Genomic DNA, 14162 nt, shown 5'->3' on the forward strand with positions numbered 1-14162 from the left:
CAAGCCAGTATAATTAGTGGTAACTGAAATCAGAAGTTGGGTAGACAGGGCTTGGGAGGACAGAGAGGGGGTTGGGGGGGTAATATTTTTCTTTTTTTTCCTTCCCCCCCTTCCTCCGTTGGAGTATTACTGGGTTATCCTTGATTGACGCAGCGTTAACGGTTTGGCCAAATCGAGGCAGATCCAGGCAACCTGGGCCGAACGGCAGCATGTGCTGCCACCTCCGTCATGCAAATTGCACCCGGGCAACCCGTTGACTATGATTAATGAGCTTGGGCTGCAGCCTTTGTTTCCGCATGCAGCCGTTTAGTGTGAAATACAATCCCAAAATATTATCAATCCCCTATTAATCCAGTAAATTTGTTCACACCGCACATGTTGTTTAGGGCAATTTACAACCGGGAAAGAGAGGTGTGTGAGTGTGTGTGTGTGTTTTGAGGGAGCTCAGTGAGTACAATTGCATTTAATTACTTGCCCTCTAATTAAATTCATTAAAGGATAATAAAATAAATGGAAGAAACAGCTTTCAAAGCTGGGGTGAAACACATGTGTCTTGTCTCCCTTGATAAAATATGGATGTGGGATTTTCAGGGGCAGACGTGCTGTTCGGGTGGGAGGGGGCATGCATGCATGAATCTGATACCTTGCTAATACTACAGGCATTTCCTGGTTATGGCTTGCCTCATGTTTAAACTGTGTTTCTTTTTCTTTTTGGGGGAGGGAGGGAGGGGGGGCATAGGCTAGACTCCCCTGAAGATTGGAGAGCGATTCTGCGGTGGAGAGGAGTGAAGTCACTGACTTCGCCAAAAAGGGGAAAGAAAGAAAGAAAGAACATTACTGACAGTCCTGCTGACGATCCAGCCTAACAAAATGCGTTCTTTGTGTGGTGAGTAATATTACTGGATATGGTAAGGCAGGGCTAATAGGTATGGAGATGGAGGAGTGTGCAATTTCCTTAAACAGCGTGATGTGTAAGGGAAATTACCCAACCTCACAAATGTTAAGATTAAAAACAGTCATGCGCCGAAGATATGGTCTATACAGAAAAGCTTGCATTCTCTCTCACATACAAACACACACACACAAACACACAAACATATTCACACATACATTTCCTGCCCTCTACAGCTCCACACTCTGCCCTGTGCTGTGAGCGAAATGTAAATGTTTCCAAGGCATTAAGGTATATAAGTACCATTAGTGGCACAGTGCTTAGCACAACAATGGTGTGCCGGGAGCAGTGGAGCAGAGATCACTGCAGCATCTCCTGGATATCAGAGGGAGACATCCTTTGTAAATTCCTCTCCCACTGTGAGCAGGCTTCACAGCTGGTTAACGGCACCGTGGTGTGTGTACCGCTGCCCTGTTTACACGCCGTCTCCAAAGCGCTCTCCTCTTTCCTCTCTACAATCTCTCCCCATGTCCCCATGTCCCCTTACGTGGCTTCCCTCGCTCCCCCTTCAGCTCACATCACAGCCCGCCGTGGCTCACGGAGCCATCAAAGATGAGACACGGGAACGTAAAACTGATTTGTGCAGACGCACGCACACACGCACGCACACACACGCACACGCGCACACGCACACGCACAGACACGTGCATTCAAACAAACTCTGACCCACCTCCCTCCCAAGCCTTTGGAGCATTACAGTACACTGCCTTTCCAACCCCTTCTCTGATTTGTATCTTTCTATACCATCACATTACACTGATCCTTTTATACCTATTACACACGCCGCTCCCCACCAAACCCCCTGATCCTCTGATACCTAGATGAATAAACTGCTCTTGCTGCCCCTGACCTCGGCCCTTTATACCAATCAGACCAGACTGCCTCAGAGGCCCTGATCTTATCTGGTCATACCAATCCCAGTACACAGCTCCCTTTTGTAGCCACCATGGAGCGCTGAGCCCTTGTAGACTCTGGGACTGTGTGCCGTTGAGCGTGCTGCCCCAGACCTCTGCTCATCTCAGTCATCATACTACACTGCCCAATAACAATGAGCTCTATTTTCTGATGCATCACAGGTCAGATAGATTCCCTCCTGGTCACAGGCGCATTGTTCGCTCACAAAAGGCACAAAACAGAGATGTCAAGAATATATATTTGATCTACAAAAGGATTATTTAATGTAGACCTATTGGTCTTCAAAATAATAATGGAGAAGAGTCAAGTTTAGGCTAACAATTTTGCCAGGATTTGAAAATTTCCCCAATTGTGGATTTTATATATACAATATATATATATATATATATATATATATATAAGGGGAGAATAACCTAAAAGTAATAAGTCAAACTTACCTTGGAAATGAGATCAACTGATCCTGCTGCATCTGTAAAGACATTGTAAAAGTGAACTGAGGTTTAGCACTGTTCAGAGAGTAATTAACACAATCATAAAACAATTATACCACCGGAAAATTATATTTATCTACAGGGGCATTTTGTTTAGTCAATTCAATTCACTTATATCCTATGCCTATCTTAGTGTTGCCTAAAACAAATAAACAAAAAAGGCTTTCATTTCATGAAACAGAATCTAATATAAATTATTAATCATTTATTTGCTATCATCTCTGAAGATAGCGAATACAGTTTCATAGATCAGATTGCATACATGGACACTTAAATTGGAGTAGCCTTGGAGTAGGTTATTTCTATTGAAATGTAAGCACATTATAGACACAAGCTAAGTGTTCTAACTTGAGGCACAGTGCACACTTACGCGCTAATCTCAATAACACTCGTTTTACAAATCTTCTGAGTGTTTTCTAGTATATGATTATCCCCAATCCACATTTAAGTGTTCCTGCCAGGGGCATTCAGAGTATAAACTATCGCAAGTTGAAAGTAGATATATAACACATCAGTGATGTCTCAGCTGCATACCTACTACTCCAACTTTTTACACTCTTAAGTCTTCATAAGAGCCATACAGTCCTGCCAAATACAGTGAAAAAGCTAAGTTCTTTAATGCGCTCCATATGGACAGTAATCTTTGTCTACTTGGTGGAAAGGAGAGTTTAAAATACCGGATTTTGGAGGTAACATTAGTATAAAATGAAGCCACTATGTTTCCACTGGTCTCTCCTGTGGTGAGACCACTATCATCAATTTATCATTTGATGATAGAAATTGTTAACAAAACAGATTTGAACAAAACAGTTACTATAGGCAACTGAAATCTATATGTATAGGCTTCATGACAACCTAAAGACAATAAGATATAACATTATTTACCGGTATATTGACTTGTGCTGAGCTGAAAAATATTTGAATCATGTGTTTTTGATCAACACATTCAAAATGAATAACTAGGCTAGTAGATGACTTTCCCTGTACTCACTGTATTAGCCCTTATACTGTAAGACACTGCTCTCAACATGGCGTTTGGGGACACCTAGGGCACTTGAGGAGGGGTCTCCAGCTAAAGGAACCAAATGGACCCGTACGTAACTGAGGATTTTACTGTGTATATTGGGGTCAGAGATCAAATTAGATCAAATTAAAACCAAATGATCAAATGATGTTCTGTGGCCTCATAGAAAAAAACTGGGGGTCCTTGTACAGTAGCCTACGTTAAACTCTACAAGTCTGGTGTCACACATGACACAAGTAAAAGAGGCTGAGTCCAGGCTGTATACATTTGAGGAAAGTGCATTTCTGTGCGTGTCTTGGTATACATAGGGTGCTAGCTGTCACGTAACAGCCTGGGCGTGACAGTTATGTGGCTTTACGTGAAAGTTTTCTGTAGCACAGAAAACTTTGCTAATATTTGGAATTTACGAATATCACTTTATTATAATGATTTTATAGACGTTTTAGTAAAGTAATTTTCAATATATGTCAGTGCCTGACTGGATTACACCGTACTGTAAGGTCCCTCTTCCACTCACACACACACGCACCCACCCACAGTCTGGTAGACGCTCCCCCTCTCCGACTACTGGTGCACATAACGTTTGTCCCCCACGTTTCCCCCACATGTCGGTCGGGAGAGTGTTGAGTGCACGATTATGCGAGTTCATTTTTAATACCTGATTGTGTAACCTTTGAAGCGACGACTGTCTGTGGAGATGGATACACTGTAGCGTGGATGTATGTAAACATCGGATCTGCAGTGAGTGGTGGTCTTCTAGCAGTGTATCCAGCCCTGATATGGCCGAGCAGCCTATAGCGCGCCGGCATACTCAGCTCTGGGATCTAGCTGACCAATCAGTGAGCTCTTTGGACGAACGCTGACGCTTCAACTTCCTCGCGGGAAGCTATCAGGAATCAGTCCGCCACGGGAACATATGGTAAACAAACCTTTTTTTGGGGCTAAGTAATACGTGTCCCGGAAACATTACATATATAACATATTCCTGGATTAGCCCACTTGCTCGAATCTATTACGAGTTTAAACGCTGTTGTTTATATGTCCTTTGTTAGCGCTAAAACCATAGCATGAAGCTAAGTAGTATTAGCCTGGCTTGCACCTTAATTGCAGCATCAGGACCAGCTGTTCAGACAAGTTGACAGCTGTCAGTCAGCCAGTACGTTGTTTGCCATTCTGCAGATGTTGACCACACTAATATCCGGAGATCAAATCCCAGTCTCTTTGTATATATGCATAACCATAGCATAGCATAGCAGTTGTTGTTGACAACTGTCAGTATCTGATCAAATCTCTCTCTCTCTCTGCCTCTGCAGCTGCATAGCATTAGCTGTTTGTTCATCCTAATGTCTGTATACTGTACAGTATATGCATAACGTCAACAGTTGTTAGTATCAGATAATCCAGTGGTTCTCAAAATGTCGTCCGGACCCCCAGGGGTCCTTGGGGGAGAGGGGAGGGGAGGGGAGGGGTGGTTAAAGGGTCCCCAGCACAAATCTCGATGTGCAGTATGTGGATTCCTGGCACAAAATCTCAGATGGTGGTCCGCACGCAGCCAAATACATACATAATACATACATAAATCTCAGATGGTGGTCCGACTCCGCACGCAGCCACATACATACATAATGATGGAAAGGTTTGAGAACCACTGACACTGAGCTAATCAAATCATTGTCTGCCTGCCTACATAGATAATATCAACAACAGTTTGTTAGTATCATCTGATCAAATCCTTGTCTGCTTGTATTATAGATTAGATACACAATGTTGTTGTGGCCAAACTATTAGCTGATCATATCCTATGATCCTCATCTGACTGTATCGATACATAATGTTAACAGTTGTTGGTATCATCTGATCAAATTGTTGTCTGTCTGCATAGATACACAACGTTAAGCTGACTAAAAGAAGATGAGACTGTCCCGAGCTGAATATAAAGAGATAGTGAGATGCATCGAGCAACTGAGGCCGACTCGTCAATGCATGAAGATGTTGAAGGAAAGATTTCCAAAGTAAGTATAGACATTCATCAGAATGTATTTACTGAAGAGATTGGATAACTTACTGTTATGATGTTGCATGTGTGCGTGCGTGTGTGTGTGCGTGCGGGTGAGCGCGTGGTAAGCTGTCTGGTTGGAAGATGTGGTACCACAACTTGTTATACTCCATTTTACACTATTGTTTCATTGACCCAATTCATTTTTTTAAAGAAACCTTATTTTCATACTATAAGCTGATGGGTACGTTTGTTCATACACGTGTCATGCAATACATGTCCAGTAAGACTGATAAATGTATCAATATTATATTGATATTGTGATATGAGACTAGATAGATATTGTTTTGAATTTTAGTGTTTTATACTCCAGTGTTTGTGTTTAGTGTTGTCTTTTCCATTTTTATTTTAAAGGAAGCATTACAGTAATTGATGTAATACATTTCTAAACTTAGTTATATTACCCAATTAGGTATTACTATAGGCATTACTTATGTTTAATTATCAATATCTCATTGTGTAAATATTTTTGTTAAGCACCAGTAGTACAATACAATATTGAGGACTCAAATACAGATTTGTGGTATTTAAAGGACCACTTCACCACTTTTCAACCTATCAGACTTCACATAATAGGTCCTCACTAATAATCATGATAAAATGCCACATTTGTTTTCCTACTCAGTCTGTGTCTCATAGGAGGGCTGTGGGCAGTTCAGAAACTCGTCCACCAGTGACATCATCGTTAGGCAGATTTCTTTTTTAAACAAGATTTTTTTTACAAGAATGTTTAGATTTGTGTTATCGTGAGAACGATGGCTTTCATTTTCGCATTGCAACTTTTCAGGACTAGAAAACCTGCAGTTTCTATTAGCTTGGATTCCCCATCGATGATGTCACTGGTGGACGGGTTTCTGAACTGCCCACAGCCCTCCTATGAGACACAGACGGAGTAAAAAAAAGGTGCCATTTTATCATGCTTATTGGTGAGGACCTATTATATGAAGCTGGGTTGAAAAGTGGTGAAGTGGTCCTTTTCCCATATGGTCATTCGCCAGCCCTAATTGTCTGCATGTGCCACTTTCTACTTTAACTTTACACCCATTATAATCACTGATAGTGTTGCACAGTTTTCCCTGCATAAGCTGCTGTTCAAGCATTGTTCACTGTTCTGCCATGCAGCTGCTGTGCATTCAGAAATCGAAGCGAGGGGTTAATGGTTGTGTTTGCGTTTCTCCTTGACACTGAGGGCCCTCTCTTTATTGAATGTAACACGTGTAATCCCCCAAGGCCGCCAGGACACCGCGGCTGATCCCGTCGAGGTCACTTACAAAGTCGCATGTATTTGGAGCTTCCTACTTCCATTGTGCCCTAATCACCGCTCTAGAAGAAGGTACTGGGTCCCCAAGGGGGACACAACCTACCTTGAGCTTGCCTTTGTTCTCACTGTCAGCATTTTGCAGAATATGTTATGAGTGCAAAGTGCATACAACATCCAGCATGTTTAGGGATCATTTTTCTCAATAGTAGAAAGTCCCTCCTCCTGTGATTATTGCAAGATCTCTTCTCTTCGTATTTGTTTCATAAGGCAAATTCATTTCATTTCTTTTAACCAAACTTAGGTTTATCCATTCCAAAAAGCATTTTCAAAGATTTGGTGGAGGTAATAATTAAAGAAAAACATTGGACCATTTTCATTCCAATAATTCTACATGGTCAGGTTCTCCCAGAGGTGCTGGCTCTTTTGTTTAGTCTTGCTGGTTATTGTTATTATTTCGTTCGCCATAACCGATCTTGGGGAGGCCCCTGGTCTTTAAAATCCCAGAGTCTCGTCACTGGGCCTGACAGACAGGCACGGCAGCAGTGTTTTCACAGCCTGCAAAATTATTCTGGTTGTCCAATCAGCTGAGCTGGGCTCTGGAGGGTTAGTGATTGGACTGGCAGGAAATCAGGCTCTTAAGACATAACATATCGACTAGGCCATCCATCATCTCTTAGCATGCGCTCAGGCACGGCAGTCAACCGCCCCTGCCCCCTCCCCTCCTGTCCCCTCGGACTGTGTGGGAGCCCTGCCACTGCGTAAATATTGGCCAGGCTAGAGCTGGCAGGGGGTGGGGGGGGTTGTTGGCTGGACTGAAAGGGGAATGGGGTTGGCAATGGGCATGGATTTGGAACGGGAATAGAAGACAGTCCGGTGGAGAAGACGGGTATTTCTATACATCAAATCATTTTACATGATTTAGAATTGATGCAATTTTGAGTAATGATCTTAAGCTTTGTGTGTGTTATGGCATAGTTTCCCCACTGTCGCTAAAATTGTGTGTGTGTGTGTGTGTGTGTGTGTGTGTGTGTGTGTGTGTGTGTGTGTGTGTGTGTGTGTGTGTGTGTGTGTGTGTGTGTGTGTGTGTGTGTGTGTGTGTGTGTGTGTGTGTGTGTGTGTGTGTGTGTGTGTGTGTGTGTGTGTGTGTTCTCTATATAGTCTCTGCTTATATTTATTGTGAATTAAACCAATCAAATATTCATAGCCATTCATTTTGACATCTCTGACCCCTTTCTTTGAGCACAAAGAATTTGGTAATCATACCTTTTGATGGGGTAGTCAAAGTGACAAAAAGTCACAATTTTGATTGTGATAGGCCATTTCAGGGTAATTTCCACGGAAGGTCTGTCAGTCTGTGGCTAAGGGTATATTTGATAGTGGGAGGAGAGAAGGAGGGTCAGATAGATAGAAGAGGAGAGAGAGAGGGCGATGTGCAATCCCTCATCTGTAACGCCTGCATAACACAGATGTTGGGAGTCATCTGTCAGCCTGGCCTCTCCTGCCGGGCGAGAGCTGCTCTGAGGGGAAAAGAATTAGACACGGTGCTGTCACTTTTTACCCCCACTCACAATGGAGGGACATGCAAATATCAACCCCCATTCTTGCCCCCTCTTCCTTGCCCACCCCCTGTCTCAGCCAGCCGTGGTGTCCTGCCTAGTGTCTGGACCGTGGCTAGCAGCTACAATAAGAGCCAGGCAGGCGGCAAGGGGGAGGCTGATCGCAGGCCGGCAAGGGGAGGAATGTGACATCAGTCCCATCAGGCCTTTCTCTTGCCACATATTAGAATTGGAAATGATGGGCTGCTCTCTGAGGCCTCGCCTGGCTTCCCTCTGGTCCAGAGGGGAACCCTAGTCCCTCCACTCTTTGTGTCCCCAGAGAGAGGCTGTGTAAGGCATGAGAGAGAGAGAGGGAGGGAGAGTGAGACTCCTTTGGCTCCCCGTGTCCTATATTATGAATGAATTTGGATGGCATGATTACTCCCCTCTTTAAAATGCCATCCAGCTCATTATACATATGGCTTTTGGAAATTTCAGGGCAGGGTTTGAGGGTGGGTCTGTACAATGGGACAGATGCCTCTTTTTTGGAAATTGCTGAGGAGGAAAAGTGTGAAGTCTCCTCCCCATCTCACATCCCTTCTATCTCCCTATTTCTCTTTCTTTTTCTGCGCGTGCGCGCACACACACACACACACACACACACACACACACACACACACACACACACACACACACACACACACACACACACAGCTCCCTGGCGAGGAGTCCCTGAACGTTTTTCGAATCGGGCCCTAATGTGCCGTTTTCATCAGCAGTGAGGCGGGCTGCAATATGGTGCCGTGGCTCGCTCTGGGAATATGAATGTTGATTAAGCATGCGTTCAGCCTTTTGAAATTCTGAAGAAGTGTCAGAATAATGGATGTTGAGCAAATGTCAAGCATTTGTTAATTTCTCTGTTATTTGGGGTTTATCTAGCATGATCTTGGGAAGGAAAGCGGAGGCCATGGTTGTTGTAGCATGTGCCATTGATATGGTGATTTCTGGGCTGCATACACTTTGTTCTTGATGATAATATTCAGGCTTGGGGGGCACTTGCTCATTGATTATTTATTGTGGTTATGGTATGGTGTTTATCTCTCTATTACATACTGGTTAAACCTAAGGATTTGGTAATGGCTCAGTGCATTAAATGTGACTACGCTTGTGTTTGTTGCATTAATGTTAGAATGAGAATGGAAAATTACAAAGGCTTGACTGAACATACAGTAGTTTGCCTTTGTGGATTCAGCAACATTAATATTTCTTGTGTTTTTTTTTTCTTGTAGTATCCTTATAGAAGACAGAAGCGCCTTTATCATTTAGACCTACATTCACATATGACGTTTTGATAATACATAAATAAATAAATAAAATAATGTAATAGCGGGAAGAGTCACCAGTTGACTTCCTATATTCAAGGGCTGAAATTGCCTAGTCTCGTTTCCTTGGTTTTACTCAAGTTGCTTTCTTTTGATCATCAAGATTATTTCCAAAATCTTAATTAATACAAATACTTACACACAGATCCCTGACCTGCATTAGTGCTGCTCAGATTTTAAAAGATTGACCTCAACCACAAATAATCAAGTAACGTCAGCCAATTATCTCCACTGTATGCCTAGAATAATTTTGGCTAAAACAAAACGTCTTAGCCACTTTTTCTATTTGTGAGAAATTGTTTCCTGAGTAGAACCAACAATGTTTTTCCTGTCTTGCATCTGCTACAGCAAAACTGGTGACATAACATTGTATTCTGTGACTTGTGGCGTATGACGACATGATCGCCCAGACGCCCACCCACCCCATGATATCCATAACTCCTAAGATAATTTGCATAGTGAGACACAAATACCTTTGATGTGTTGTATGAATTAAATCACCGGAATGTAATCGATCAGCTGCCTTTCTGTAACAATTATTTTATAACAGTTAAAACGGCGACAAACTGTGGATGTGATATATAAAACATTCTGTCAGGGGAAAACATCTATGTCTAAAACCATTACTTTTCAGGAAATGGGGAAAAAAAGAGTGTGTTCCCATGGATCATCATCCACAACGTAGTTATTATTTAGCCACAAGCTCTTGCCCACAGACATGCTTAAGGTATTCTAGGGGAAAAGGTTTTTTAAAGGATTTCAAAAATAGCAAAAATAGACAAGCTCACAATACATGAGATTGTAGATCAACTATTTCCGCTACTTTTGTTTTGTGTGACACTGTCAGACTACAAAGTATAAAATAGGGCATTCATTTATGAATGAAAACAAATATATATATATATATGGAGGGAAACAAGGTTTCTGGCCGAAAGCTACTATATACAGTAGGTAATAACGGTCGTATAAAGCATTACCGACATGTGTTACACCATGTTAATAGCGTCTCTTGGTTTAATGGGGAGATGTTGGAATCTAATAACATCTGACTTCCACAAACTGTCCACCCACCGTCCAGTGATTGAGTGACCACAATTTAAAACCATCTGCCCACGGCAACAGGTTTTGACTAAATAATAACTACATTAGATCGATTGCAACACATGCATTCTTTTTTTTCTTTTTTTTCCCTGAAAGAAGTAACGGTTTCCACCTGACAGGCAGCAACGTTATGCTGATGCTATGAGGGCAGCCCCAGCAGCCTGGCCTCACACTCCTGTCTACCTTTTATAGATCCAAACACAAGCTGGTGGTCGGGGCTTAGGGGTACAACCTTCTCAGAAACTGACGGAACAATTACAGTGCTTTACGTGATCAGACGAACATTGGAAGGATGAAGGGATGGATGGCGAGAGGAGAGGGAGAAGAGGAGGAGTGAGACTGCTGAGTTTACAACTTCATGTCAGGCTAAGGAGTTCATGAATAATAGATGTGATCAATTACTTGATTAGGAAGCACAGGAATGATCTGCTTCCTCTTCATATCGTACGGACGTTGTCCAAGCACACTCGCTAGATTGTAAAGCCTCTTCGGCTCATTGGGCTAAAAACACTGAGGTAAGCTCAAAGGAGCCAATTGCTAAAAGTAGGATGCGGTTTATGGTGATTATGGGACGATAGGCAGGGGCGATAACTGATCCTCAAAGTTCAAAAAGGTTGCAATTATTGCTTTACCATGCATAGTATTAAACAGCATAATGTAAACAGTAGAAAATAATTAAAAACTTCTGCACTTATTATTGAATGAGTCAAGTTGCCTTTAAGAAATCAAAACAAAATGCAAAACCAGTGTACAGGCTATGGAAAGTGCATGCACAGTTGCACACACAGCTCAGTGTACCACTGCATACACGCACACACAGCTCAGTGTACCACTGTATACATGCGCACACACACACACACACAGCTCAGTGTACCACTGCATACACGCACACACAGCTCAGTGTACCACTGCATACATGCACACACACACACACACACACACACACACACGCACACACAGCTCAGTGTACCACTGCATAGCTTGGCTGCTATGCTGGAGTCTCTCTAGCCCCAAGTTTTGTTTGCATACTCGGATCAATTGCAAATGAAGAATGAAACAAATTGCCCAGAATGGTAAAAGTGTCCTAGCCGTGCTTGGGGGAGTAGGCAGTTGGTCAGTCTTATGTGTTTCCTTGCCAGACCAGGGTACGCACGCCACTTGACGTATAACTTGGGCCTCATTTTCAATTGTCCATGAGAGTTTGCAGAGACAGCAATGATAGTAATTGCGCTATAACAATAGCAATATGCCATTATTGCTATAATGTGTTTTGTCACAGAAGGCGTCATGAGGACCACCACCTATCAGGAAGGATCACAATTAGGGTGGTGAAGGTATTATAAGTCCCACTCTCCTTACCATCATTATGTAACAGCCCTGACGTATCAGGACACGACTGAAGATAAAGATTATAATAAAGGGAGAAAAGTGTGTGTGTATGTGTGTGTGTGTGTGTGTGTGTGTGTGGGGGGGGGGGGGGGTGTAGTCAGTGAGATGTCCCACTGAGCATCTGCTAAAGCCATTCCTGTCCTCGGTCCCATGAAGGCTGTCCCAACTGTGGCTTTACTGTTGTACAATGCACTCTGTGCTGATAGGTATTTGGATGCTTTGTTTGTTCTTCTGACTAAAGCTATACCTGAATATAAATGTTTTACACATTTTAAATATTTATAATACAGATGTTGAGCTGCATGAATGTGCGGCTCTTAAGAAAAACAAGTAGAATCTACTTGGAACTGTAAACACGTGTGTTCGTTGTGCAAGTATTTGTTTGTAGCTGCGTGACTCTTGGATCTGTGTTTGTTTCTATGTGTTGTCAAAATGCATCACATTTATACATTAAGGTCTAAAGACTTTTTCTCCCTCCACATTTGTCTCGCTGCTGATGACGATAGTCTTAGCTGAGAAGACAGATGTTAGCATTTTGCCTATCAGCATGTGCAATTAGAGACATTTGCATATGTAGAGTATTTAACCAAAGCACATCCAGCTATTTCCATCTGTATAACATTTTGATGTTATAAGGAAGAAAATACAATTGTACTAGGGAAATGTTAGGCTAACGTACATTTGAGAATGTTGCTTTCATTTGTGAATTTTGAACTGTGAACTTTACAGTCTAAATCACAACTACTTCACATCAATATAATCCATCAAAAGGTCAAACATTCTGTAATGGAATGTTCCTAATACACTTTAAACACTTTTGTGACTACGATGCATAAGTTGCACAAGTGTTACTTACTGTAACATTGTGATATGGAATCAAGTATATTGCATTTTTTCCTTGCTGAAAATATCCTCAATGTCAAATGTAGAAAGGAAGAGAGAAAAATCATGCCTCAATTAGCTAGTTCCATGCCCTGAAGAGGTGCTTCACAGTCACACACCACTCTCTGCATGCAGATCCACCAAATGCTAAGTACTGTCGCAGCATATGATACCAATGCCATTAGCCAGGTGGCTTTCATTACCTAAATTACTGCTATCGCTTATAATTAATTATTTGTAAATAGGAAGATTTTGAATATAATTGATAGCTTGGAGACACCCCCCTTCAATTAATTAGCTTGCTCAGAAATTCTTATTGCCTTACTGCCTTTTTTCCACTGCTGTTTTTCATGTACAGCGTTTACGACATAACAAAATTGAAAGCAGTGATGAACTCAAACTCAATTGAGGCACCAATGTGCTTATCCTGATACAACACTCAAAGTCTTTACTGTGCTACATTCATAGCTAGTGGCTTGCCTTGCCTAATAAAGCCTAAAGCACTGACCAGACAACCGTACCAGCACATTGACAAAGTGAAAGTCCCTAATTGTTTTAATCTAATCTGCTGCTTTACTATTTTGGGTGCCAGTGCATATTAATGCCCTGTCTTACGTTGTAGAGAAGGGTAATTAGGTTGAGAGTGAATGATTCCCTAACCACCCTTCTGTCTCCCAACCTTCTGTTTCTCCATGTTCTAAATTACATCTAAGAGGGAGCCCCCCCACTCACACAGAGGTCAATGTACTAGTGATGTGTTGCACTGTTATTGACTCTTTCACTCTTTTTAAATGATCATACAGCTATATTAAGTATGACTCTTTCACTGATTTTAAATGATCATACAGCTATATTAAGAGTCCAACAACAGATGCTATATTTTTTGGGCCGATTTCTTTTACCAATATTTTGTCTAAATGTGCAAAATGTTCTTAACAATTCAAATTGAATTTTGATTTGCTTAACTTATCTCTTTTAGTAAATTTCACTTTTAACAAAATACAAATGTACTCAGATAACTTTTTGACGGATACAAAAATTATGATTATGATTTTTATTTAACCGCTTCAAATTCAAAGTTAGTCGATCTACAAATACACGTGGCTGTAATGACATGCCCAAAATATGGCCTAAATATAGACGCCAGGTTCATTTCAAAGCAGTTAAAAATTGG

At 41.8% G+C, this 14162-nt stretch overlaps 1 protein-coding gene across 6 annotated transcripts in view; it reads left to right on the top strand.

Annotated features, from left to right (window-relative positions):
• The first annotated feature begins 5265 nt into the window (after positions 1–5265).
• cdin1 (CDAN1 interacting nuclease 1) overlaps positions 5266–14162 on the top strand; it is a 69273-nt gene continuing 60376 nt past the window's right edge. For all 6 annotated transcript variants that reach the window (XM_079527737.1, XM_079527738.1, XM_079527739.1 and 3 more), the window contains exon 1: positions 5266–5394. In XM_079527737.1, coding sequence (XP_079383863.1) covers positions 5294–5394 — 101 coding nt within the window. In that variant the 5' untranslated portion in view covers positions 5266–5293. The remainder of the gene's footprint in view (positions 5395–14162) is intronic.

The sequence above is a fragment of the Electrona antarctica genome, assembly GCF_951216825.1.
Source record: "Electrona antarctica genome assembly, chromosome: 18".
In the NCBI taxonomy this organism is placed as follows: domain Eukaryota; kingdom Metazoa; phylum Chordata; class Actinopteri; order Myctophiformes; family Myctophidae; genus Electrona; species Electrona antarctica.